Source organism: Rhineura floridana, chromosome 3 (genome assembly GCF_030035675.1).
Source record: "Rhineura floridana isolate rRhiFlo1 chromosome 3, rRhiFlo1.hap2, whole genome shotgun sequence".
In the NCBI taxonomy this organism is placed as follows: domain Eukaryota; kingdom Metazoa; phylum Chordata; class Lepidosauria; order Squamata; family Rhineuridae; genus Rhineura; species Rhineura floridana.
In genome coordinates, this window is record NC_084482.1 from 40369044 (window position 1) to 40394258 (window position 25215).

A 25215-nucleotide genomic window follows, 5' to 3' on the forward strand; every position below is an offset into this window, starting at 1 on the left:
TCTGAAAAGGTATTGACACAACCATGTGCTCTTCTGCCTAAGTGGGCATTAAGTTTTGCCGCCTCTGCAGTCTTTATTGGGAGTGGGAAAGTTATCTCATGTAATCCTATGACAGTAACAAATAAATACAAGCCACCAGTTGTGGGTAGGATCTACAAAAAGGGGTTGTATGCATGAGCATGATACTCTGAGGTTGCGCCATCCCATTATCAAGTTATCTTACTGTTTGTTATAAAGGGGAATAGTTGAGGGAAATTGCTGGGGGGGGGCAGGACAGATGCTGGCTGGAATGGGCCACGTTTTGGCATATAGCTCAAAGTTCCAAGCAGCAGTAATTTTTGAGGTGTAAACTGACTAGCTTCCTTGTTCATAGGGACAACTTGGTTTCTTTAGATGTTGAAGAAGGCAGCTGAGAGGACATGAAAATGTTAGGAACTGAGCTGGACAATTCCAAACATAGAAAAGAGTTCTGCACTACACCCTTTTGTAAAATAGGGTCAGAGTGGCACTGCAGACATCAAGAACCTATCTACCTTCTGAGAAAATCCTACCTGGCGATAGCAAATTCTAGCAAGACTGGGTTATTTTTTTCTGCATTTAGACAAGAGAGAACTTGTAGGGAGTAACTGAGAAAGGTAAGTACCTACTTGCATGCACAAACAATATTTTACTGCAGACATGGGCAACCTGTATGCTTTCCCCAAGATGTTGGATTCCAACTCCCATCAGTCCCAGGGAGCATAGCCAATGGTAAGAGATTATAGGAGTTGGAAGGCCAGCAACATCTGGAAGGCCATAGGTTCCCCATCCCTGCATTGAGGGGTAGGCTCTTGCATAAAGGATGCAGAATTCTTTCCATGAAAGCAAAATGAGAGTAGGACACACCTCTACATACAAAATCATACTCTTTATTGTGGGCTGAGTAAATCTGGAATAAGTGCCAGTTATGTACATTTAAGCCCTGTGGTTTAGAGTCCTCATATTGCTAGCTCTATGAGATCACATGGAATACAATAAAAATAACCCTCTGAATCTGTAATAGTGATCACAAGTTTGTGTGTTCACGGTGCAAGGACCTGCCCCCTGCCCCTCAAGGATATTCCAGACATTTTACCTGAAATGTCATCCTTAATTAAAAAAATTAAAATGTCTAGCTCTTCTACTGATGGAGATACAAGGAAAAGTGAGCAGTCAGTATTCTGCTACAAAAACCTACAGGCCTGTTTGACCAGACACAACAGTGGGCAAGGATACCTCTATCATACCCCCTTTCAGATCATCTTTTTATTTACTCTTTACAGTAGGGTCCCACTCATACAGCAGGTTATATTCCAGACCCCTGCCGAAAAGTGGAACTCCATCAATAAACTGGTGCCCAGCGCCCGAAAAACGCTGTAAAAGCGGAACAAGCACCATATGAGTGGGGCCTTACTCTAATTGAAAGCTGCCATATTAGCGGAATGCTGAAAAGCAGGGGCCTACTGTAGCGTTAAACTGTTTTACTGTCTTCTCATATCAAGATAGTGTCTTGGTCACATACACCCCTGTCCCTCACCAAGGCCTCCTGTGTCCTGAAGCAAGGCTAGCCCCTTCTGCCACTCACACCGATGCCAAGGTGAATGGAAGGTTTATGGGTCTAGCATTTAAAAAGGTAAAAATGCACAGCAGGAACAGAATTACAAGATGGCAATTATTTTTGTATCTGCTCCCAACTTGGTCCTTTCCAGAAAAGCTGTTGTTCCTAAATTCCGCCTCTAGGTGTCAGTGTTGGGTCTGTTAAAAATATCTCTACTCATTCTTCTGAGTCTATGAGTAATTGGAAGTTGTGCTAGTCCTGGAGCACATCACTGCAAGCATTAGCAATGCATCCAGCGCTCGGCTGTGCTCAGTGGGTAGCCTTTCTCGACTCGTAGTTGATCATTGAGCCTCCAGTAGATGCCTCCCTTGAAAAAGTAGACCTTGCCGTTCTCCCAGGTGAATGCAGCATCCAGGTGGGACGGGGCCCCTGTGAAAAGTTTGGAGATCTTCGTGGGGTGGTTGGTGAAATGGCTTCCCAGTTCATCCCACTGCCTGTAGCTGGTGTCCTAAGATAAGAGATGGTGGAGAACTTACTGCACTCTCCAGGGTTCCATGGCCATTGCCCAATTTCCTCTGAGGTTCCCCACAGAAATAAGAAAAAATTTGAACAATTCAGAGCCTAAGCTTTCCATTTTGAAGTGAAAGTCACCATTGGATGGGAAAGTGCAAGTGAAACAAATCAGGGCTTGCATTAATGCTTAAAAAAAGCCGACTAAAAGTTAAACAAGAAAATAGTTCATCTGACAAGCAGGCTGTGACCATTGTAATCTCCCATTACCTTGGGAGCCATAAAGTGGTAGTCTTTCACCCACTAGCAGAGTGAGATTCCATTCAACTAGGAGACCCCTATTCCTTCTGTTACCTTCTCCCCACTCCTACTGCAGTGCGTAATCCAGCTCCACACTCCTCTCTTGTCTCTCATCGCCTCAAAGCTATTGCCCATCTGTCAAGTCCCATACTAAGGAAACACCTGTTGTCCCCTCAAACGTTTCTTACAGTGCACCCGGGCTTACAGAATTCCTGCCTCTTCCCCCACGCAACCCAATGCCAGCGAATCAGCACCTTGGAAGGTGCTGCATGGGTCAGCTGCAAGGAAAGTCAAACAGCACAGAACAAACACTGTTGTGATAAAAAGGGTGTGGCATAAGTTGAAATCCCAACTGTAATCATTCACCCTCCTCCTTTCACCCTAATCGATAACTGCTCGTCTTTTTTTAGGAATCCTGTTTGTTTACATTATTGTTTACATTATTCCTGCCTCAATGATAGCCGATCGTTGTTGGTGCATTACCTTAATTTCCTATTTACCTTAAAGATGAAGATCTTCTTGTTCACTGGCCAATAAAGGGCAGCATCTATCTTAGCTGGGATACGGGTGAGGGGTTTTGGATAGCCAGGATCCACCTTGAATCCTCGGTAACGCCAGAGTTTATTGCCTATAGGCAGAGTGACACAAATACGGATTTAAAAAGAGGCAACGCAAAGTAAAGTGGCAGCTAACCAGTCGCTTATAACACAAACGCAAATGATGTCAGAGACGGAGGTCACTTGTGATTTGCCCCCATGTCAGCTGAAAAACTGGGATCAAGGGATGCAGCTGGTCAAGAAAAAGAAAACCAGTGTTTGCAGAGGAACATGGCGCTTAGCAGAAAATTAGCTCTCCAAACAACCAGATTTAGATAATTTGGGGAAGAGGGGAGGTTATTTCTCAGCTCTTGAACCCACAGACCTTTGAAGAAGTAAGTGCGTCCAGTACGAGGAGAATGCACAGCAGCGTCCAGCCACCCAGGCAAACCCTTCCACAGTGCTGAGATCTTCAAAGGTGGGTTGGTACCAAAGTCTGTCACTGTCCACACGTAGTCACCACGGAAAGCGTAAGTCTTGTCATATGGCCCTAGTCAAGGTGTAGAAGAGCCGGGTTTCAAGTAAATAAGTGGGAATCTAATATACTAGTCCCCTTTTTTCCTCCTTTTAGTTCTGAAAGGTGTACTTGGCATGTTGCTCCACCATCACCCCGCTCCTCCTGATTAGAGGTGGATGGATCAGCCTGTTCCTGGTCCCTGTTGGTTTCACATGGGTTCATTCATAAGTTCTTTCCCTTGCATCTTTGTATTAATACGTGGGGTTTCTCTCCCCCAAAAAATCTGCATGAAAATGTCTATCACAAAATACACATTTCAATATATATTTTATCTCAACATATAAATTTCTAAGTGTATTTTATCCTTAAATACACACTTTAAATGCATTAGTTATGTTTTTTGAGCAAAGATAATAAAATTCATAGAAGTGTAAAATCTGAAGGACAATCATATTCCGATCTACATAATAGTCCTGGAGGCGAGCATCAGTCAGTTCACATCAGAATTCACAGAAATCAAATTCCTCAAGCGACCTTACTCCTGACTGAGTGGATATAATGTTGGAATGAAGACCTGGGTACAAATCCCCACTCAGCCACAAGGGCTCACTAGATGATGGGGGTGGGGAATTTCTAGCTCCTGCTGGGAGGAAGGGCAGGATATAAATCAAATATAACCAATTACCTAGAGAGGTAGTGGGCTGGATATCCATTTGTTGGGAATGCTTTGATTTGGATTCCTGCATTGAGCAGGGGGTTGGACTTGATGGCCTTATAGGCCCCTTCTAACTCTACTATTCTATGAAATAATAAATAAATAGATGTCACACATTTGTATATGGGAATATTAAAGATCTGCCTCACAAGGTCATTGCAAGAGGCAAAAGAGAAAACATTATAAGGCATTCTGCATGTTAAAAGGTCCCAACAGTACATAAGGATGCACTCCATGTGGTCACACACAGACACTGTCACACTCTGCACCATCTCTTTCACAACACAACCCTCTGGCACCTTAATACAGTGATACCAGCCTCTCTTCACAACTTTTTGTACTCTGCCCAGCTCAGTTAAAACTGGCAGTCCCAGATTCTGCTTGCTGCTACCTTTTGCTCTGTCGCCAGTCCTCCCTACTGAATAACTCCGTTTTATACGGCAAAATGGCATGTAAGCGGCTAGAGAGGAACACAGATGGGGCATCTATTCATACAAACCTGGGGTGGGTGGAACATGTTCCGTCAGCCTTTCTGCAAACTCTGGTGTGTGTGTGGAGAGAGGGAGGGAGATCTGGGAGGCTGGGGAATGAGGGATGAAACTTACCCAGCATGATAGCATCCAGCCCATCTTTGCATGGGTTAGGGATTTTACTAGGCTTCAGTGAGACAGCAGGGGCAGTAGTGCGGGCCAGAGAGGTCACTGTTGTTGTTGTTAGCGGCACAGTCTTCTTGCCTGCAAGGAAGAACAAAGACCCTAGCTATGGGTAGAGAGCATGCATGAAAACGACGGGCAAGAAAAATAACTGGGATGACGAAGAGAGGGACATACGTGGCCATTGTCATCAGCCAGCTGCTGATGTCTTCGTTGCTGTATTGACAGGTTGACATTCTGCCTTGTAAGCCAACCAGTCCAGAACCTCATTGGGAGGCATCAGGAAGAAGCTCAGGTGTTGCATGGCAATAGTCTGCACCTCCCCGAGGCAACCACTTGCCCAGGCCCAAGCCTCTCTTAATTAGGAACAGGCCTCCCTATTGTTAGGAAATACATAAGCTTAAACAAGAAATGCAGAGACGGGAAGGGAGCGCTTTGTGGGGGTGGGTGGGGAGGAATAAGCCAGGGAAAAAGTGATAACTATTTTTTAGAAGGTTTAGGATTATCAAATATAATTTGGCACAAGGACTGACCCTACATCTTTTCTACATGGGCATTACACCTTTTGTAAAATAGCAGCCCAAAAGACTGACTTGCATTCCTTGTGCATTAACATGGAAAAAAACCCATGTCTACAGCTTATATCTTCCCTGGCTTCGTTTAAACATTTATTTTAAAGGTAATTAAACATACTTATTTTAAAATCTTTCTATACTGCTATTCATAAAAAACCGCCATTTTCAAATTAACAAACAATACAATACAAAAAATGTTTTAAAAAAACAAACACATAAAAAGCATTATTTTCATGCCTTTAATTATACTTGGAACAACTGAAATTGCTTTTTATCTGGAGTCTGGGAAGCTTCTAATGACCCCAATTAGGGATAGGTAACTGGCAGACCTGGGACACCCTGACCCTCAGGGATCTCCCATTTGACTCCAGCATAGTCCTTCATTTCAATGACCCCTCCCTTTATGAAACAGCTCAGTTGCTTCACCTAAACAAGTCAAGGCACAGGTAAACAAGAATGAGCACCTGAGGGTCATAAGGCAATAGGTTTGAGGGCCAAATTAGATGTCATGGCAGCAGACCCAGTTGTTTAAGCCCACGTCTGCTCCAACTGTGTACACAGCAAGGATAAGTTTGGATTTGAAAAGCAAAACAGGCATGTAGGTGGGCTGAGGAAAACCTTTCCCCCAGTCCGTACCATAGAGGGCCTGGATGCCTTCAATGTCATCACGGTGGAGACGGAAGCGTGGCTGGTAGCCGCTGTAGGTGGGTGCCATGAGTGCAGCTGGTTGCCGGGAATGGCCCAGCCCCAGAGCGTGCCCAATCTCATGGGCAGCAATGATGCGCAGGTTGACACCACGTGGAGTCCCTTCTGTCCAGTGCTCATCTGAATCAAAGTGGACCGTACCTAATTCGGGGATGTCAGCATGGGCCAGGACGTGCCCTGAGGGAAATAAAGGGATGTGGGTTAAGAGATATGCAAGGCCTTGCCACTGAGAAATCCAGTTCTAAATAAGAGCCTGGCTCTCTGCAGCAGTACAGCATCCCACCAATTCCTCTGAACGCAACACAGAGCCCTTTTACACACACAGTCACTCACACACACACACACACAGGGCCTACACTATGACACCAAGCATCTGCCTTTCAGCGATCCTGTCTGATTCTGCCCCATTCCGCAAAGCAGAGAGCCCCCTGCTTCACCTGACACAACACAATGAAGGTGGTGGTGGAATAACAATGATAACAAAATCAATTTTAGTCTTTTAACAATCAGATTGCATTTCTATGACCATCAAATTAGCTTGATTTAAATAATTTCGTTCATTGTTCAGATTTAACAAGCCAAGCAACAAATTCTAATTGCTAGAAGCTTTTTTAAAAAAATATACACTGAAATCATGTGCTTCTATCACATTGCTCATGTTGAGAGAGATTTTTACATATTAAAAAATAAGGGAAATCTTTTAACCTTTTTGTACAAATAAGGTACAGTATAAGCTACAGCTGTATGTTATATGAAGAGGCTTTCCTGCTGGGTACAAAACAAGAGATGGGCAAAGTGACAGCAGGCACAGACTCCTCACAGATGGTCTCTTATGCTACAGCAGGGGTGGGGAACCTTTGGCCCTCCAGATGTTGTTGAACTACAACTCCCATCAACTCCAGCAAGCATGGCCAATGGCCAGGGATGATGGGAAATGCACTTCAGCAACATCTGGAGGGCCAAAGGTTCTCCACCTCTGTGTTACAGCTTCTTCCTTCCTTCCATATAGGCAAAATGAATATTTATGACTCTACAGCCACCAAAAGACCCATTGTGGTATAATTGCTAGTCTCGGACTAGAACTGGGGAAATCCAGGTTCAAACCCCCCACACAGCCTCAGGTTCATGAAGATCACTGGATGACCTTGGGTCAGTCAATCTTTCTCAGCCTAACCTACCCCACAAAGCTGTTTTTGCAGATAAAAGGGGGGGGAACCAGGTATGCCACTTTGAGCTCCTTGTGCGTAAATCAGGATAGAAACACGCCAAATAAATGAAGAAGCCCTGTTGTCACAATCACAGCTAATCAGTGCAGAGTGATGTGGGGCATCTCGAGCAGAGGTTGTGTTAAAATGCTAAAAGTTTAGACTTATTGAGAATTAGAACATTTCAAATTCTGTAACAGCGCCATTATAGGAAGGGTGGGGATGCAATGCTGAAAATGCCTCTTTGAGGCAGATGAGGTCGGTATGTTATATTCCTGTGGTGCGGGACTAATGGAGGAACAACAAAAAATGGATTCTGTAAGCACTTATGGTGGTCAAGATGGCTTAAAATCATCAATTTCATTTAGATACCTATTTGGACAGCCTATATTAATTCATACATTAAATCAGGATTGATAGAATATTATTATTGTTAATGTCTGCTGGCAATTTTTTTGTTTTTAATAATTATTTTTAATTATTTATTTTTCTCTTTCTGCTATATTTGCAGAAATAAAAATAAAATGTAAATTAAAAAATCTAAAATAATAATAATGTACACAGTTGTGGTACATCCTGCCTGGGAAGCAAAAAGCTATACCACATCTGCTACAAAGGACTTTGCTTAAGCTATCATTGGGCATCTGTTAATGATTATACTGAGTGAGATACAACAAGGATGCACCTTGTTTTCCCCAAACCCACTGCAGTACAAAATGGCAAGTAGGTTACAATCAGTTATTTAGGCCAGTTCTTTCTGCCTGGTGATTTACAGCCCTGATGTAAAGCACCTCTGGTTTAACGTCAGACCCATTCTGGACAACAATTCTGTTACTGAGCCTCCATCCCACCATTCCTCCTTACTATGAAGCACCTCCTGTTCAGACTCCCAACTTCTGTTCTGACATCCTCCCAGCAACTGTTCTGTCCAATCCCTGCAGCATACTCTCTTCTGGAGATCCCGCCTCCCTCCCTCCCTCTTCCTTGATTCTCTTGCCTGCCCCATTCTGTGCCCCAAGTCACTCCCCCCAGCAATGCTTGGGTCCGTACCAGGCCCGTCGAAGGGCCGTGAGCAGCCCCGAGAAGAGGAACCATGGAAGGAGAGGCGGATGTCAGCATGGCGGGTCCACACCTCCTGGAAGGTGAGCCGGGTGACATCGCTCCAGTACTTGAAAGCTGTCTGGATGGCAGTGCGTGTGGCTCCAGCCCCCATGTCCTCACTGTGGCTGTAGATCTGGTAAGTCAGGTGCTTCTTGCGCCAACGTCCTGCGGGGGAGACACAGTGCAAGAGGTGTCAGAAACTGGGTTGTTTATCCCACTTTGAACTAGTGAGGGATCTGGGGACATGAGAGTCACAGCTGAACCCGGGTTGCAGGAGATGGCATCACCTATATACTAACAGGGAGCTATAGTATACATGTAATCTAAAGGGCATCATCCATGCACAAGAGGGATTTATGAGCAGGCTTGGAGGGAACTCTAAGGTTTGCAGAAGTACAAAAAAAAGTGGTGGGGGGGAACCCTGGTGGTGGTAGTGGTGAACATCCAAAAACAGCTTAAAGAGGACTGAGCATGCTTAGTGGGCATAGGATGTTGACCAACTATTGGTGGGAAAAATGGAAAACTGAGGGAATGGAATCGTGTCCTGCAAAAAGGCATCGTTTGCTGGCTGACTGGAATGACAACCAGGACCACTCCACACTGCAACATTTTGTTGCAGGCCCCACATGTTCTGGACTGTAAATTGTATAGGCTGTAATCCTATGCAACTTATTTGGGAGTAAGTGTAATGAGATTTATTTCAGAATTACCATGGATATGATCAGGCTGCATGTCTTGCTCGTGATAATACAACAATGACCTTTGTCTCCAGACCCTAATTCCTGATTCAGGGGCTGATTCATATGCCCATTCTGCTTCCAGGGGTAATTCTTTACTAAAAAAAATATATGCCAATGGTGGCTCCCTGCTTGTCGTAAACATGTCACTAACTTCAGTGGATTTCAAAACTGTTTTCCAGGATGCTCCAGGGTTCTTTAGAAACTAATCAAGGTTTAGCAATGAAAAGATCCATAGGTGGACAATTTCCTCACCACTACCAATTTCTCCCCAAACCATTCATCTGCAGGAGACCATTGGGAACGTTTGCACTCTCCATTCATTATGTGGGCAATAGTGAGGCTGAACACGCCTCACTCGTCCCCCACATGACCTGAGTTTGTGCCCTGGAACATGCCTGTGCAATGTGCTGGAGTTTCTCAGTGTATAAGAATCCCTGATGATAGAAAAAAGTTTGAAAACCACAATACTTAGTTGTTTGCCAAGTGCTGAATCTGCAGTTTTGCGTGTCACTGTATACACAACATCTATGTGGATGGAACAATAGCATAAAACATTCCAACTCTTGCTAGGGGATGGGGGAATTAGATAACCTGCTTTCTACAAGTAGGGACCTACAGAGCATATCCTCAAACAGCGGGACTTAATCAAAGCCTCCTCTGATCTTGACCCACAGCACAACCTTCACTTTACATTTAACTATGGCACTGGTTGGAACATGGCACTAAGGCAACAATGGCACATGGCTCAAATGGTACCCAACTTGACCACAATATAAGAAATTTAGCGTTTCAGCCAATGGATGAAGATTCAGGCTTGGGCCTAAGCAAGCTGGGTTTTAGTTCCTGCTTGTCCAGAAACACTGTGGGCAAGTCACCACTCTAGCCACAGTCCCCATCTAAAAAAATGGGAATTATCATTTTTTAATTTATTAGCTGCCTTTTCAACTCAACATCAGAAGAGCATATAAAACTATAAATTAAACAATAACAGCAATCAATTCAAATCCAGCAGATGAGTTTCTTTTTAAAACCACCACCCCAAAATCAGGAACCCAAGCTAATTAAAAAACCATAAAGGGGGGGACATCTGCTGCCAAAAACTTAACAGAGAAGGGGAAGGCATTTCAAAGCTGTGGGGCACCCACAAAAAAGACCTTACTCGAGGCATCCACAAGCCTTTTTCCTAGATCACCAGGTACTTACAATGTTAGCTGTTAATTTGCTTGCTAGCCCACCGCTATTGTGTATGAACAGAAAAAGTAGCAGAAGTATTGTGTATGAACAGAAAAAGTAGCTTGTTTTTGTTAGTTTCTCCAAACTATAATGCAAATGAGAGATGATGACCCTACACCTCTGCCCAAGCCCTCCAGCAAATGGGCTTGGGATGAAAGCTGGGGCTTGTGCCAAACTTTGGATAAGATCAAGACAACAAGAGGAGCCTCTCCCACTCTTTCCCCATACGACTGTACAGTTAAGAGAAGCCTTTCTGCCTCTGTGCATGCCAGGGGTTTTGGAATGGGTTGGGGGGTGAGCACAAAAGGGTTTGGCTAATAAACAAACAGCACATTCCTATACATATCTGTTCAGAAGTCCCTATTGATTTCAATAAGGTTTACTCCCAGGGTAAGATAGTACAGAAGTGCAGCCTTAGTCAAGATTTACAGACTCCTGGGCTTACTCTGCATAGCTCTTGTCTGACCAAACAAAGCACAAAGCCTAATATTTCAACTGCAGAATTCTCAAACAAGTTCCGCACATCTGCTGAACCCCCTTTTCTACAGCCTGAGAGAAGCGTCTTTGTGCCAACTCTTCTTAGGCCCATCCATCAGGCCAGGAAATCATTTGACCAGCTTCCAGTTTGAGGAACACTCACCCAAGAGCAGATATTTGAGGGTTCTCTCATTGAAGGGGTCTTCCACGCCACAACGGGGTTGCCGCATCTGGGAAAGGGTTACTGCATCCATGTGTCCAGTAGCAGGCAGTCCTGATACAAGCTGGAAGGACCTAAGGGTACAGGAGGGTGGGAAGAAGTCAGTACTTAACCAAGGTGATTGGCTCCTAGATGACACAGCTGGTTTGCACAATATGGCAAGCCAAATGCGGTGTGAATGTGTAGGCTCCTGGAGAAGAACTTACAGTCACTTTGCTCCACCCTGGTCCTTTTTACTGCCACACCATGCTAAGCCAAGCCAAGGTTTACTGTGTCCTCTGAAATGGGACTTGTGGTTAAGCTCTCTCCTAAACCTTTGTTTAGCTTAGTGCTTTGCAGCAGTAAAAAGGAGCAAAGCAGCTGCAAGCTCCTCTCCAAGAGCCCATGTATTTGCCCGGTCTCACTAAACCCTGCTTTGGTTACGGTGTTGTGGGAACCAGGTCATTATGAGATGACTAACAGGACAAATTAAAATCTTTGTAATGGTTTTTTATTATTATTGGGCTGTGCCTCATCGTTTTTTAGTTAACCTCACAGTTCTTATTTACCTCACAGCATCTTCAATCTCCTCTTCTGTGAAGGCATCTGAGAACTGTTCCAGTGGCTTCTGTAAGTATCCAAATTGTAGCAGATAGTCCTGAAATGACAAAACATGTTAAAGCCAACTCTATTCAGCTCAGCCCCAGGGTTGGCACAGCCTTAGAGGACAGGAGACCCATGTGGGCCTTCTTGTGGAAGTGACCCATCTCTGTGATAATGAGCACTGGGTGGGCAGGCCACAATTCAGCCTGGCTTTTCCCATGATGTTTTATATTTCCTGAAATGCTCATTCTTTCTTTTTAAAAGGGAAACCTACTATGTGATTATACTGGTCCGGAGCCAAGATATTTGTACTCATTGTCCCCTTTCTCCACTTAATAGCTACATGTGGAAACAAGGAATCCTCCAGATTTCCAAGCCTACCCTTCTCTCTTGGTAGTCCTGATTCCAATCTAACACTTATGCAAACAAGCCAATTGTTTCTCAAATCCCAAGGATTCTTCCTTCTCTAGATAGAGAGTTGGGCAACTCCCACTACCATTGTGCTTACTCAGCAAATGAGAGACATACCATAGCCATCTCTGCCAACAACCCTCCTTCATGGACAAATGTCCCCATCTGGAATTAAAATTCTGCATGGCAATGATGTGTACCTATTTTTCTGGACTTGTCCACAACCATCAAATGCCTGTTGCTATAACCAATAGTGATGCCTGCCAAACAGATATCATATAGGGCAGAGTTCCCCAACCCTTTTGGGCCCAGTGGTGCATCTGGAAATCTAAGATACTGTTGTGAGCACTACAAAATACCCATTTCACATAAGAAAATGCAGTGATGCTCAGGAAACCCCCTCTCCCACACCAATAACAGGCAAAACACCTACAAAACAAATCAAATGCAAAGGGGGGGAAAGCAGGCAACTTCCCCTCCACACACACAACCAAACCACAACACAAGTTGTTGTTTTTTTAAAAAAAAACTCATTAGAAACATTTAAAAATTGGGAGGGGCAAGGGGCCTTGCCTGGCACCAAGAGGGGTGTCTGAGAACAACATGGTGCCCACTGGGTGCCATATTGGAGACCCTAGCAATAAGGAAAGCACCTGGGGAAAAGCAGAAACTGCCACAACATACACTTTTAGTATAGACATCCCCCTGAACAAGCTCAGTCCTGTTTGGGTCCTTATTTCCATCCCTGCGATGGAACCAATCACTCTTTCTAAGGCCACACCACCCACTCTATCAACAAGCCCCACTCACTTTCAGATACCTCAGAACTATCCCATTATTTCTAAAGAGTGCATAATTGTTAAGGCCTTTCTCCCAGAACCTTTGGATCCCACCCCAACTCCATCCATCAAGGACACAGACAATCACATTCCTGTGAATTTCGAACTGTGCCATATATTTTTTCTCTTTCACAGCTAATAGCAGCTTTGGGAGCGGGACGGTAATTTAAGTCAAGGAATCAGCAGAAGGGCAAAGGCCTGGAACCCCCATCCACATCCCCAATCCAAATTAGGACCCTGAGCAGCTGCTATTTGAAAAAGAAAACTACATTGGAAGTTCCAAGCACAGAATTCCAGTGTAAGAAAAAGGTTGGCCCTTCATTCTAGCAAATATGTTCTCCATCTCCCACTAGCTCAGTATTGTCTGCACTGACAGTGGCTCTCCAGGGTTTCAGGCAGCAGTCATTCCTAGCCCGACCTAGAGATGCCAGGGATTGAACCTGGGTCCTTCTGCAAGAAAGGCAAATGCTCTGACGGGAAAGCAAGGCGGGAGACACCCCAAATGTACCGCAGATGAAAAGAGGGAAAACTCACAAAGTGCCTAGCCAGCAAACAGCCAAAAATGAAAACAAGGTTTATTGCTGCCCGACGTGTTTCAGGTGACAAAGATCCTTTAAAGGGTAAGGCAAATGCTCTATCACCAAACCACAGCCTTTCCTCAAGCAGACATAAGCAAGGCCAAGGTTGCGATAACAGCAGAGAATGCATCAAGTTATGAAGAAAAAGTAAAAGTCTGCACTGGGACAGCTGAGAGACTCTGCTTTCCTACCCCTCATCCCCCACATACGCATCACAAACAATTCACAAAGGGTGGACACTCATTGCCAATCCTCTGCCCAGTAGCCAAAGTTGTTTGCTTTCAGTCTCTGTGTTATCATTGCCCGTCACCTCACTGCCCAGAGCTAAGGGATGGCCTAGGCAAACTAGAGCTTTTCTTGGCCAGAGAAATCTTCCCCCAGCTTCCTTTCTAGGAAAGTTTCCATTAAACAGAGCTTTGCAGGTCTAGATAAAGGCAAAGCTCTGGACTGGAGGTACCTAGGTTTCGAGAAAGGCTGCCTTGACAGAAATGAAGTGGCAGGACTGAAGACCTGGAGACAGTCAGAAAGGTTTGGGGTTGGGGTTGCAGGCTGGTACTGAGGCACATCCCACCCCACTTGTCCACACTTTCCCATGTGACCCCATCTCTGCAGTGCACACCACATCAACTACAGGTCCCACGCCGGGATGCTTAGAGGAAGAGGGGGCATCCCAGCCCTACATACCAGGACTTCTTTCTCCTCCACTCGGTTCAGAGCAGCACCTTTGGCAGAGCGAATAAAAGCAAAGACCTGGAGCAGCAGCAGCATTAGCTGTGGCATCCTCGTGTCCAGTTTCTCTGCAGTCCCCGATAGCAGCACAGAGTGACAATTTCTCGTAGGAAACTCCACAGAGCACTCCAGAAATGACTTTTTCTGGAACTGAAGCAAAGCAATGCTGGATCTCTTTCTCCACTTCCTCTGTGGCTCAAGCTTTGCTCTGCCCTCCCTGTTCCCTCAATTCATCCATGCCTTCCCTCCTGCTTTCTCAAGTTTATAAATCTCCTAACAGCAGAAGTGAGTCATTTCCAAGTCAAACATGTTGCAACCACAAAGCCTGGAGGAGCCCCCCCCCCGAATATTAACTCTTCACAGCATAAACACTCTCTTAAAGCAACGGTCCCATTGCAAGGGCTGCTTATAATAAGGCCTGTGTGATGACTAAGGATGGAATGATCCGTCAGTGCTGATTCTCTCAGTTTTTTTCAATCTTGAATTCAGTTTTCCACGTTTCTGCAGCAATTTGCAATCTTTTAAAAGAAGAATCATGGAAATTCTCCAGCATTTTAGTGAGAATTTCTCCTACTAAACACATTTTTGCATGCAGGTTTGACTATTGTACACATTTTTGCAAGCAATTTCTCCTAATACAATGCATTTTTGTATGTTCTTCTCACTACTATATTCATTTTTATACACACTTTCCCCTAATATATGCATTTTTGCAAACATTGCTTAGATAGAGAACTGCATTGTAAGTGTGAATTTTGAAGGATGGCTGTGTTTCGGTTCTCATGTTGTTTCAGAAAGTGCAAATTTGATAAATTTGGCTTTAAATGCAAACCAAATCAAATTTCTCCCACATTCCTAGATGACATTAAGCTGCCATTGTTGTTAACAGAAATGTCTGCATTTCAGAGTGCTGTTAAAGACATTGGAAAGTAGAGAACTCTAAAAATGTTCCAAAGTACACAACCCTAATTATGCCAGACAACGACAGAGAGCCACAAAGGTCTATTGTAGGGATGGGAAAACCTGTGGCCCTCCAGATGTTGGACTACTGTTCCCTACATCTCTGACAATTAGCTATGCTGGCTGGGGCTGATGGGAGTTGGAGTTCAATAACATCTGGAGCTTCCACACACACACACACAGTCTACTGCCATATCTGCACCTGAATTCAGAAATTCCTTGCAGTTTGCAATCACACATATACTAACACCAGGAACAATATATGCGTGAAATCCTGCCTAGGCCTTGCAAGACACTTTGAAGTACTCAAGTCCCCCTTTACTCCCCTCTAATGATTTGGATAGGCTTCATCATCTGGGTACAGGGCTCACCAGGCCTAAGCCCTATTCTGAATGTTAGGATTTGGATCTGGGAAATGTGAAATAAATAATTGGGACAGGCAAGTCATGGAGCATATACAGGGAGCACTTCCCGTGCCACTGGGTAATAGCAGCCATCCAAGCAAAAACCGAGAACTGGAAATTTCCTTAGAACATAAGAAAAACCTGCTGGGTCAGGCCAATGGCCCATCTAGTCCAGCATTCTGGTTCTCACAGTGGCCAAGCGGGGCTTGAGTGTAACAGCACTCTCCCCACTTATGAATCCTAGCAACTGGCCTTCAGAGACACATTGCCTCTGACAATGGAGGTAAATGTGAAGTAAATAATTTAACAAAGGAGCCCCTGTTGTAAAGATAAGTCATCCATTCACTCATCCCCTTTCCATACGCAGACAAGAACTGCACATTGTCATAAACCAAGATCTGGTGCGTTGTAGAAAGGTGAAGTGCTTACTAAGCAAATTAAATTACTCATGCATGGGAGATGACTCACACAGCAGCATGCACTGACTCCTGCAAAGGAGCCAAACCATATGGTGATGACAGCCAAAACAGACAACAAACTGCCCAGAATCATTGACCAATCTGGGTAAGGGTAGGGGGGCAGGGATCCCAGGTCAAAGGGTGTATTTTGAAATAATCCTAAACCCTTAAGCCACAGGGCTAGCCTAATACATCTTGCTGTCTGACACCCAGGAGCAAATGGCGCCTCCCTGCCCTCAAGTCAAGATACACAGCATTCTGAACCAGCCAAGTTATTTGGGTACCCAAGAGGCTGATTACCTCACACGGACCTCTCCCCATTCCTAGCAGTAAAAAAAGAGAGTAGAATTAAATAACTAGCCATTCTATTGCCCTTCCATGACACTCAAGTCAGCTGCCTTGACTCTGAGGCAGCCACTTCCTTCTCCCTATTAGGAGGACCAGCCTTGCCTGGCCTAGCCAAGCCTCTGCTGCTCTTTGTTAGAAATTAACCTCTGCTTGGAAGAACAACAGCTCAGGTTTTCTACAAATGTTGCTCAAGTCAGCTTCATCCCACCCTGTTCCCCATCTAGCCAGAAGGAGCTCTGGACACAAGTGTCTTCTCTGAGGCAGCTCACAGCCAGATAGCATTGAATGAGATGGTATCATAACTGAGTGCAAACTAGCAAAAGCCTAAATACATGTAGGCCAATGCCTCCAAATTGAATGGATTTTATTTGTTAAATTATTTAAAATCATGTCAGACATTAAGCACTGCCAGCTGGTGAGATGCCAATTAATGTTAATTATCACAATTAGCTGGGATACTGACCCCTACTAATTCAGTTCTAAAGGTGTGAGGGCAGCTAACGTGAGGATCTGACCCATAAAAACAGAATCAGACTGATATAGCTGTGGATACCATTTTACTGGCTGCATTCCCAACATAACTGAGCACCCCCTTTCCAAGCAGAGTGCCCCTCCCGTATTCCTGGGAGGACGTTTCTATTTCAGTATCATGGTAAGAATTTAGAAAACAGACCATTCTCCCAGACTCCAATTTTTTTCCACAGTGCTTGCAAAAGAGATAAAAAACGCACAAACCAGAAAAAGAGCAACTGCAGAGGCCCCCATCCCTTGTTCTCATCACTCAGGCCAAGTATTTGCCTGCAGCCTTTTAGCGTTATCCTAACAATATGTTGGTTTTGGCCTTGATATGAATTCCCCCTCCAGATACACACACACAGTACAGGCCTGTGAATCAACCACCAACGCAACAATTGTCACAAACTAGCGTCAAGAGTCCACAGGTCATTGCATAGTCTGGCCAGACCCTGTGACTTACCATGAGTCAATGGATTCCCTTTTTGCACAAGAATTATGATTTAGCTAGTGCTACACAGAATGCTTGTGTGATTCTGTTTTCACTGTGAAAGTTGCTGTGGATGGGAAAACCCCTACCTACCATCCACTCTTACATTTTTTGCACCTGTTTGCAGCCATTGTTCCTCTAATGTAAATGTATTGGTGAGAGGCAGAGGAACACACAGGGAACTTATCCCTATTGACAAGGTTACTGGGCTTACAACCACTTGCTCTGGGATGCTTACCCCTGTGCAGATCCCACTGAAGCGCAGAGGAATGATGGTGTGCATTTTGATGTGTACAAACAGCATCCAAATGACAACATCCTGTTATACTACATGACTCTCAATGGGATGCACATTCCAGCAGATGGGACGTCAAACCAGTTGCCTTGGCAATGGGAACCTATTCCCTCTCCCCCTTGTAAACAATTTTCACCAAGGAATGTGAAAAAAATGCTGAAATTGTGTGTGTATATGTCTCCCTCCGTTTATAAGGCAGGTGTGAAAACAGACAGTCCTGTATTTTTGCTCTGTCAGTACTAGATTCAACTCACAGCTGGTGTTTCTGCTGTCCTTTACTTACTTGCCAAGAGTGTGCAAGGCCCAGCATATACAATACATATTCAATCTGTCCGACGGAGAAGGCATCATCATAGACCTCATAGATGTTGTCTAGAAGATTTTTATAAAATACAATGTCCTTCACATTCCCTTACTCAAGGTTTGAACTGTGTGTGTCTTGCCTGGATCAGCACAATTTGTAGTAGTAGTAATAATAATAATAAATTCATTCTATTGTTATCCTGCCCTCCCTTTCTCTCAGGGTGGCTGCATATATCTAGCAGTCACATATATTGTAGCATGCCAGATGCTCGACCATGCACCCCTTTTTGCAGTCCAAGTCTCTGGCACAAAGCTTATATGACTCGAACAATGCATCCCTGCAGTCAGGCTCTCGTACGTACTTTACCCCTTGCACCACCAATGCTCCACTTCCACTTCGAGCCTGGCACCCTGAGCCATGTGTGTCATGGGTAGCACCTTCTAGGCAATAGTGCCAGCCTGCCTGAGTATTCATTCAGCTAACCCCCCAAGGCAATCCCTGCCCACTAGGCCCTATAAAGCCCTTGTATCAGCACTCACTCCTTAGAATGAAAAACCTGTCACTGGTGTGAAGAAGACACTGATGCCATCTAAAGCACCTGCTGCCTTGGAACTTCACCTGCCTAGCTTTGAGTGTCCACCGTCCTCCAGCCGTAGTGATGCTTGCTTATGGTTCCGGAACATGATCCATTACTGTTTTGGATGAATATGCTGCTAGTTGGTAATAGCAAGGTAACATTGGGGAAACACTGGAGAACAACTAATAAAGTGGAATGATGTGTGGATGGCCCAATATAATTCCACCACTGACGCAGTACTATTGGTCAATGACATGTTGCAGGAGACACACATAAAAAGACAACCAAAGGCAATGTGAAAAACTCTGTTCAAAATTGCCAAGCGAATTGCTAGCACTGTTTGGCACCAACTCAGAGTGCCAAAAAGTCATCCATCCACATCTCTGTTTTGCATGGCATTTATTTGCTTTTGTAGGGTCAAATATTTTTCTCATTTCCTCATTTGCATACACTGAGGGAAGGCATCAGGCTATTGCAGCAAGCATTACTAGCTCCAATGGTGACAGGGTGGAGTTCAGCGTAACATGCATCAGTATCCTGCAGACAATACCATTCCAACATCTCAGACAAAAGTTGTAGAAAAAAGGAGAAGGGGACTGACCAGGATTAAGCACATGGAGAGCTCTGTTAAATCATAACACTTTTGAGATCCAGCATGGCCCTATGCTGTTGCGCTGTCTCCTCTGCCAGCAATCCATGTAGAGAATTGCCATGTAGAAAGACTACATCAAGAATACAGAGCCTGTGGCCCTCCAGATGTTGTTGGACTCCAACTCCCATAGCCCCAACTAGCATGGCCAATGGTCAGGGATGATGGGAGAGGTAGTCAAAGACCCATCACATGGATGGCCACAAGTTCCCCACTCCTGGACTAGATGGTCTATTGTTGATATGTCAAACTTCCTTCTTACATCTCATTATCCCTTCCCTAACCCCTAGAGCCTATAGAAGACCACATGGAAGGAGAAGCAATATACCACCAATGACCCCACCATTACCCTCTAGGCGTTCAGCCAAAGATCTTAATAGAGTCTATGTGTGCACAACTGTATGCACATAGGATATGTAGTGGGGAGCCCAACTAGGGAGGGAGGGAGGGAGGGAGGGAGGGAGGGAGGGAGGGAGGGAGAGACTATGCATGTACAAGGTGTACGTGCATGGGCTATGGTCACAACTGTGCCTGAATGCATAGAGGTGAGGAGCAGGGAGAGTGGGTAGATCCCAGTTTCACCTCCATGTCCACTTGGTTAACATACAAAAAGACTAGGGTCAACTGGCCAATCTGATGAGGGAAACATTCTTTTCAGGCCATCCACCCAGCAGCCCCCCACAGAGGATTCCAGCCTATGCAATCCAGATGATTATTTTGTTCCACAAGCAAAGAGAAAGGTGCTCACATAAGTAGTAGTTCAAGGCAAGAGCCAAAAAACACAAAGAACGAAACCTAGGGTCTTCTGCAGTTCACAATATTCTGCTCCTAATAATGCCCAGATGTTCAACTGTTGTCTACAGCTGGGAATGTGGCTACTACTTCCCTGTCTTGCTGCAAGGAGCAGATGGATACACTGCTTGCACCAAGGGATGTGGGCACACTAGTCGCTTCAAAAGCAGTTGAAGCGACTCTGCCCTCAGCTGGACACACCTCCCTTCCCCACTGCAGACTTCAGATCTTTCAGGACCACCCACAGCAAAATGTTGTGCCAATCACTGTCTCTGCCTGAGCCTACAGCAAAGTGTTTCCATTGGCCACACCTGGAGGGGCAACAGGTTGATCTACCAATGATAGCAAAATCTGTCTGAAGCTGAATTTAAAAAAAAAATGCACACGAGCTGATCCAACTAGGTTTTAGAGTAAAAAGGGATGGAGTTTGACTAGTGTAGTGGTGTGCCTCCATTTTCAGAAAAAAAAGGTGGAGATGCACTGGAACTGGCACAACAGCAAGTGTGTCTCTACCCCAAGAAACTCCCAAATAGCCATACTAGATGATGTATCCTAGTCTGGCTGAGTGCCTATGACATCCTCAGGTGAATGCCTATGGCAGGTATAGGCAGGGATAGTAAGACTGATGGGAGGTGGCATCAAACAACATCATGTTGGCTACCCCAGCTCCAGGGCTCCAGTGTTTCCCTCTGCAGAAATGCTCATATACTAGGAGTTAAGGATAGGTGAGAATTTTGATTTAGTTCACATTTCAAGCTGAATTTATGAAATTCAGATTTTCCAAAACAACATGAGAACTGAAACACAGCCATCCTTTGAAATTTGTTCTTATTTTAAATTTGTGATGCAGTTTGCCAACAAAACTAGGTTTACAAAAACATACATCAGAGGAAAGTGTGCATAAAAATAAATATGTGAGTGAAAATAACATGCCAAATTATATGATGACAAATGGCTTGCAAAAATGTGTACATTAGTCAACACTCCCTAAAAATGTGTTTATTAGGAGAAATGAGTACTAAAATGCTGGACAATTTTCATGAGGATTTTTTTAAAATTGCAAATTGCTGCAGAAATGTGAAGTACTGAATTTAAGACTGGAAAAATGAGAAACTAGGAGAACCAAAATTGACTGATCTCTGAATTCCTTCTAGGAATATATCCTCAGCTCTGCAGAAGCTACCTTTTCTCCTGATGTGATTAATTATTTCCAGTTTTGCCTCTGCCTTTTAGAGTATTAATTATGACAAAAGGACGGTGAAACGGCCTTTGTCTTGGATGCAAAGTGGACAAGCAAATGTAAGATATATTCTCCCTGGAAAAGCCTACTGGGCAGAATGAAAATCATTTGGCTTGAGCAAACACACTGTTAAACAGTGGTAGGAAGCTGATGACTTTGGTCCAGAAGTTATAAAGCACTGGGGATTGACCAAGAACCTGGCTTCCTATTAAAATAGTATGCCATGATGATACTTCACAAATTTAGCTGTACCCTAGATGTATTTTATTTTTTTATAACACTTGTTCCACTTTGCAGTACCTCACTCATTGTAACATGTCTTTGATTAATTTGATTAACTATATACTAGCTTCAAATATTGTGTTTGAGGGATGAGGAACTGAGGTAGGAAGGCCAACTTCTGGGTCAAGTGTTCTGGATTTGAGGGAGAGACTATGACTGTGATTCTCAAGAGCTTGAGAATCTAGCTTCCATGTGTTGGAATGTATGAGGTTCAACTCCAACTTGGTGGGTTGAGGCTGCATGGGGTTAATAAGGGTAGCTAGAGCTAGACCTTTTGCTGGTTGAGGCTATACCTATCCATTTGATCTTCTGCCATCTCTTCCCTTCCTGCTAGGCTGATAAGCAAAGGAATGTTGATCCCAGTTCCTTCCCGCCTTTCTCACAGTGTTCTTTTTCTCTCAAGAGGGGAGCAGACATCTTCTCTTTGTCTCTCTCCTCTCAACCAGGATGAGGGCCAGCACTGGGACCAGTGCAGGCTGCTCCAGCATAGCCAGCTAGACATAGAACTCTTTCCTATCAAGCATGTACTTCCAGAATAAAGTAGTAGTTTCTTATTTTAAAGCTTAAAGTCTCTGTCTGACTAATTTGCAGGGAAGGTAGAATCTTAGCAAAGATTCAAACACACGCACACTAAGCTCGCTCAATACTCTCCGTTCCGCAGCGCTTCGCAACTCTGCTATGCATCTCAATAGAGAATTCCGACACCATGTGCCAGCTTGGGGAAATAACGGGTTTACCTCAGATTGAGTTGCCAAAGGGATTTGTGTCAGGGGGCTCTACTTACTATAATAAGATTACTGTTTAATAATGCCTAGAATTAATACAGCAGCTTTGAGTGTACAAAGGATTTTGATTCCATTCTCTCAATAACCCTTACAACAACCCTGTAAGGTTGGTCAGTAGTATAATCCATATACTGCAGAGAAAGGATGCTAAGGCTGGGTTAGAGTGGAATATTCAAAGCCTGACTTGGCTGGGAGAAGGAAGATGACTTTTACAACCAAGAAGAAGCTTGTCCTTCTCACACAAAACACAAACCAATGACTGCTTCTTTTGTGGGATTCAGCTGTTTTCCAGAATGATTCAATGGATTATAGTGGCAGGAATCCCACATGCATCATGTGGGGTGAAACCAGGGCAGGTGGCACAGAAATGAGGCAATTTTGCCAGGAATCGTGCGTGGCACAGTTGTCCAGAAATGCTCACAGACAATGACAGACACACAAAGAAAAAAAGTGATTCATAGATCTGACATGGCAAAGAAAGTAAAAAAAAAGTACCAATTTAAGCAAGGGGAAAAAAGGGAGGACATGCTATTTATATCCCAGAAACAGCCAGATTCGTCACTTGATAAATCACCCACCATAATACCACTTTCAAACTCGTGCATGTCCCTTTCTTTCCTAGCAGAGATCTATTTCTGCCTGGAGGCATCATTTTGTCTATTGTACCAGAAAATTAATGACGTCTAGTGATTCCAGTAGAGGAACCAAGATTTCTAGCTTATAATGACAGAACTGATGGATTGGAAGGAGTCGCATGAAATCGTTAACATTAGACACTCCCAAACTATGTCACTGTGAATCCAAATACAGAATTTATTTATTTATTTAGCTGATGCATTTACATTTCTTCCTTTCCTCCACTGAGCTCAAGGCAGCGTACAAATGGCTTGGGCCTCCTAGGATTGCCAGCTTTACAATTGGTCTCTGAAGCTGTGCCTTTGACAATGGTCAGATATGCAGTTTCTCACAACTTTGGAAACAAATGGAATCACCTGATACCTGCTACAAGGCACAGCTACAGAGGCTAGATGGAAAGCAGAACAGCCACTTAGGCATCACCAAAAGAAAAAGAAAAAAGGAAATGCACCACAAAATAAAGGGGACATAATGGGACACGGATTTGCATACTGTTTGCATATACTAATTTAACTATATAGGTACAAATGTAGAAATAATTACTATGATTTAAATACAAATGCAATGCATCTCAGCATAGTGGCGAATATTGCAACCAGGTGACTTGCGTGTCTCTTGTCACCACTATTTCCTTCAGTTCCTCAGACCCCCTTCCTGAGAAAGCTACTGCAGACATAAGGGTCTGTTTGGTATTATAAAAATACACACAGAAATAGGAACTAATTTGGTTGGTCCTATTTTTTTAGCAGAGATATAAAAATAATAAGAACATAAGAAGAGCCTGCTGGATCAGGCCACTGGCCCATCTAGTCCAGCATCCTGTTCTCACAGTGGCCAACCAGGTGCCTGGGGGAAGCCCGCAAGCAGGACCCGAGTGCAAGAACACTCTCCCCTCCTGAGGCTTCCGGCAACTGGTTTTCAGAAGCATGCTGCCTCTGACTAGGGTGGCAGAGCACAGCCATCATGGCTAGTAGCCATTGATAGCCCTGTCCTCCATGAATTTGTCTAATCTTCTTTTAATGCATCTCAGCATAGTGGCGAATATTGCAACCAGGTGACTTGCGTGTCTCTTGTCACCACTATTTCCTTCAGTTCCTCAGACTCCCTTCCTGAGAAAGCTACTGCAGACATAAGGGTCTGTTTGGTATTATAAAAATGCACACAGAAATAGGAACTAATTTGGTTGGTCCTATTTTTTAGCAAAGATATAAAAATACAAGCAGCAGAATGAGAATAAACCAGCTCCACCTTTCTCTATATAAACAACATCAGACACAATCTTTTAGGTAAAAGAAAAGAATGTTTACTTATGACCTCGTATGTTAGGAACATAGACTCTAGCTTAGAAGAAAGAAAATAGGAGTCTCAGTTCATTTTAGTGGTTTAGTATTGATGCTCTCAGAGAGAGCATCTGTGCCACGCAGCCTCTCTCAAAGGTAGGAAGATCAGCAATGGAGAATATTCAAAAATCCCCCAGGACAAAGGAGGAGGAAGTCAGGTAAGTAACCCCAGCCATTAGGAAGTTACATCATGGTAAAACAGGTACATGTGATATTCCCCAAATATCCCTTAAAGGGAACATGCAACATTTGCCTATTCCAACAGGGTCTGTCCTGCATCTTCTGCAATGAAGACAAATGCAAATAATTAATTCAGCTTCTCTGCAATTTCCTTTGCTTCCTTTAACATACCTTTGACTTCATTGTTGTCCAAAGATTCAACTGCCTCCCTAGCCAGTCTAATGTATTTACATTTTTTACAATTATTGACTTTATGTTTTTAGCAATGCACTCTTCGGGGAGACTGGTTCTTTCTATGGAGCAAGTGGGGCATTGCCCCACCAACCTTGATCTGCCCCCAAACAGCCACTGCCTGTCTTACTCACAGCCAGTCCAGGACATGGTATTGCATGTTCAGCTTCCTCCTCCTTTGTCTCAGTTTTCTCTTGTAAAACTCAGCAGAGAGGAGATTGGGACAAAACCAGCACTAGTTAGTTCTGTCTCTTATTGGCTCTGGCTCCGCCTACTGTTTGGGCTCCCTGCCTTCCACCCTACTGGTTCCAATGGGCACCAGTCACCACTAGTGCTTCTTGGGTTTTATTATTATTAATATTATTCACTGGCTGCAAAGTTTGTGTTCTTTTTCTTTCTCTCATTTGGACAAAACTTTCATTTTCTAAAGGCAGCCTTCTTACTTCTAATAGCTTCCTTGTCTCTGCTTGTTACCCACACTGGGATCCTCTTCACTCTTGTGATACCTATTCTGATCTGTGATTAGGGT

General features: G+C 44.1%; 1 protein-coding gene across 4 annotated transcripts; it reads right to left on the reverse strand.

Annotated features, from left to right (window-relative positions):
- Positions 1 to 897: 897 nt before the first annotated feature.
- Positions 898 to 25215, reverse strand: MMP19 (matrix metallopeptidase 19). Of its 4 annotated transcripts, none has more exons than XM_061615468.1 (9): positions 25130 to 25215; positions 11612 to 11700; positions 11007 to 11137; positions 8343 to 8558; positions 6019 to 6264; positions 4760 to 4888; positions 3308 to 3472; positions 2887 to 3014; positions 898 to 2084 (listed from the first exon to the last, which is right to left on the reverse strand). In XM_061615468.1, exons 3-9 carry the CDS (start codon positions 11095 to 11097, stop codon positions 1857 to 1859), a joined length of 1203 nt encoding a protein of 400 aa, XP_061471452.1. In that variant the 5' UTR covers positions 11098 to 11137; positions 11612 to 11700; positions 25130 to 25215; the 3' UTR covers positions 898 to 1856. The 4 variants fall into 4 exon arrangements, with proteins under 4 accessions (XP_061471452.1, XP_061471451.1, XP_061471450.1 ...); XM_061615467.1 differs by lacking the exon at positions 25130 to 25215 and adding an exon at positions 24821 to 24902; XM_061615466.1 differs by lacking the exon at positions 25130 to 25215 and adding an exon at positions 24627 to 24653.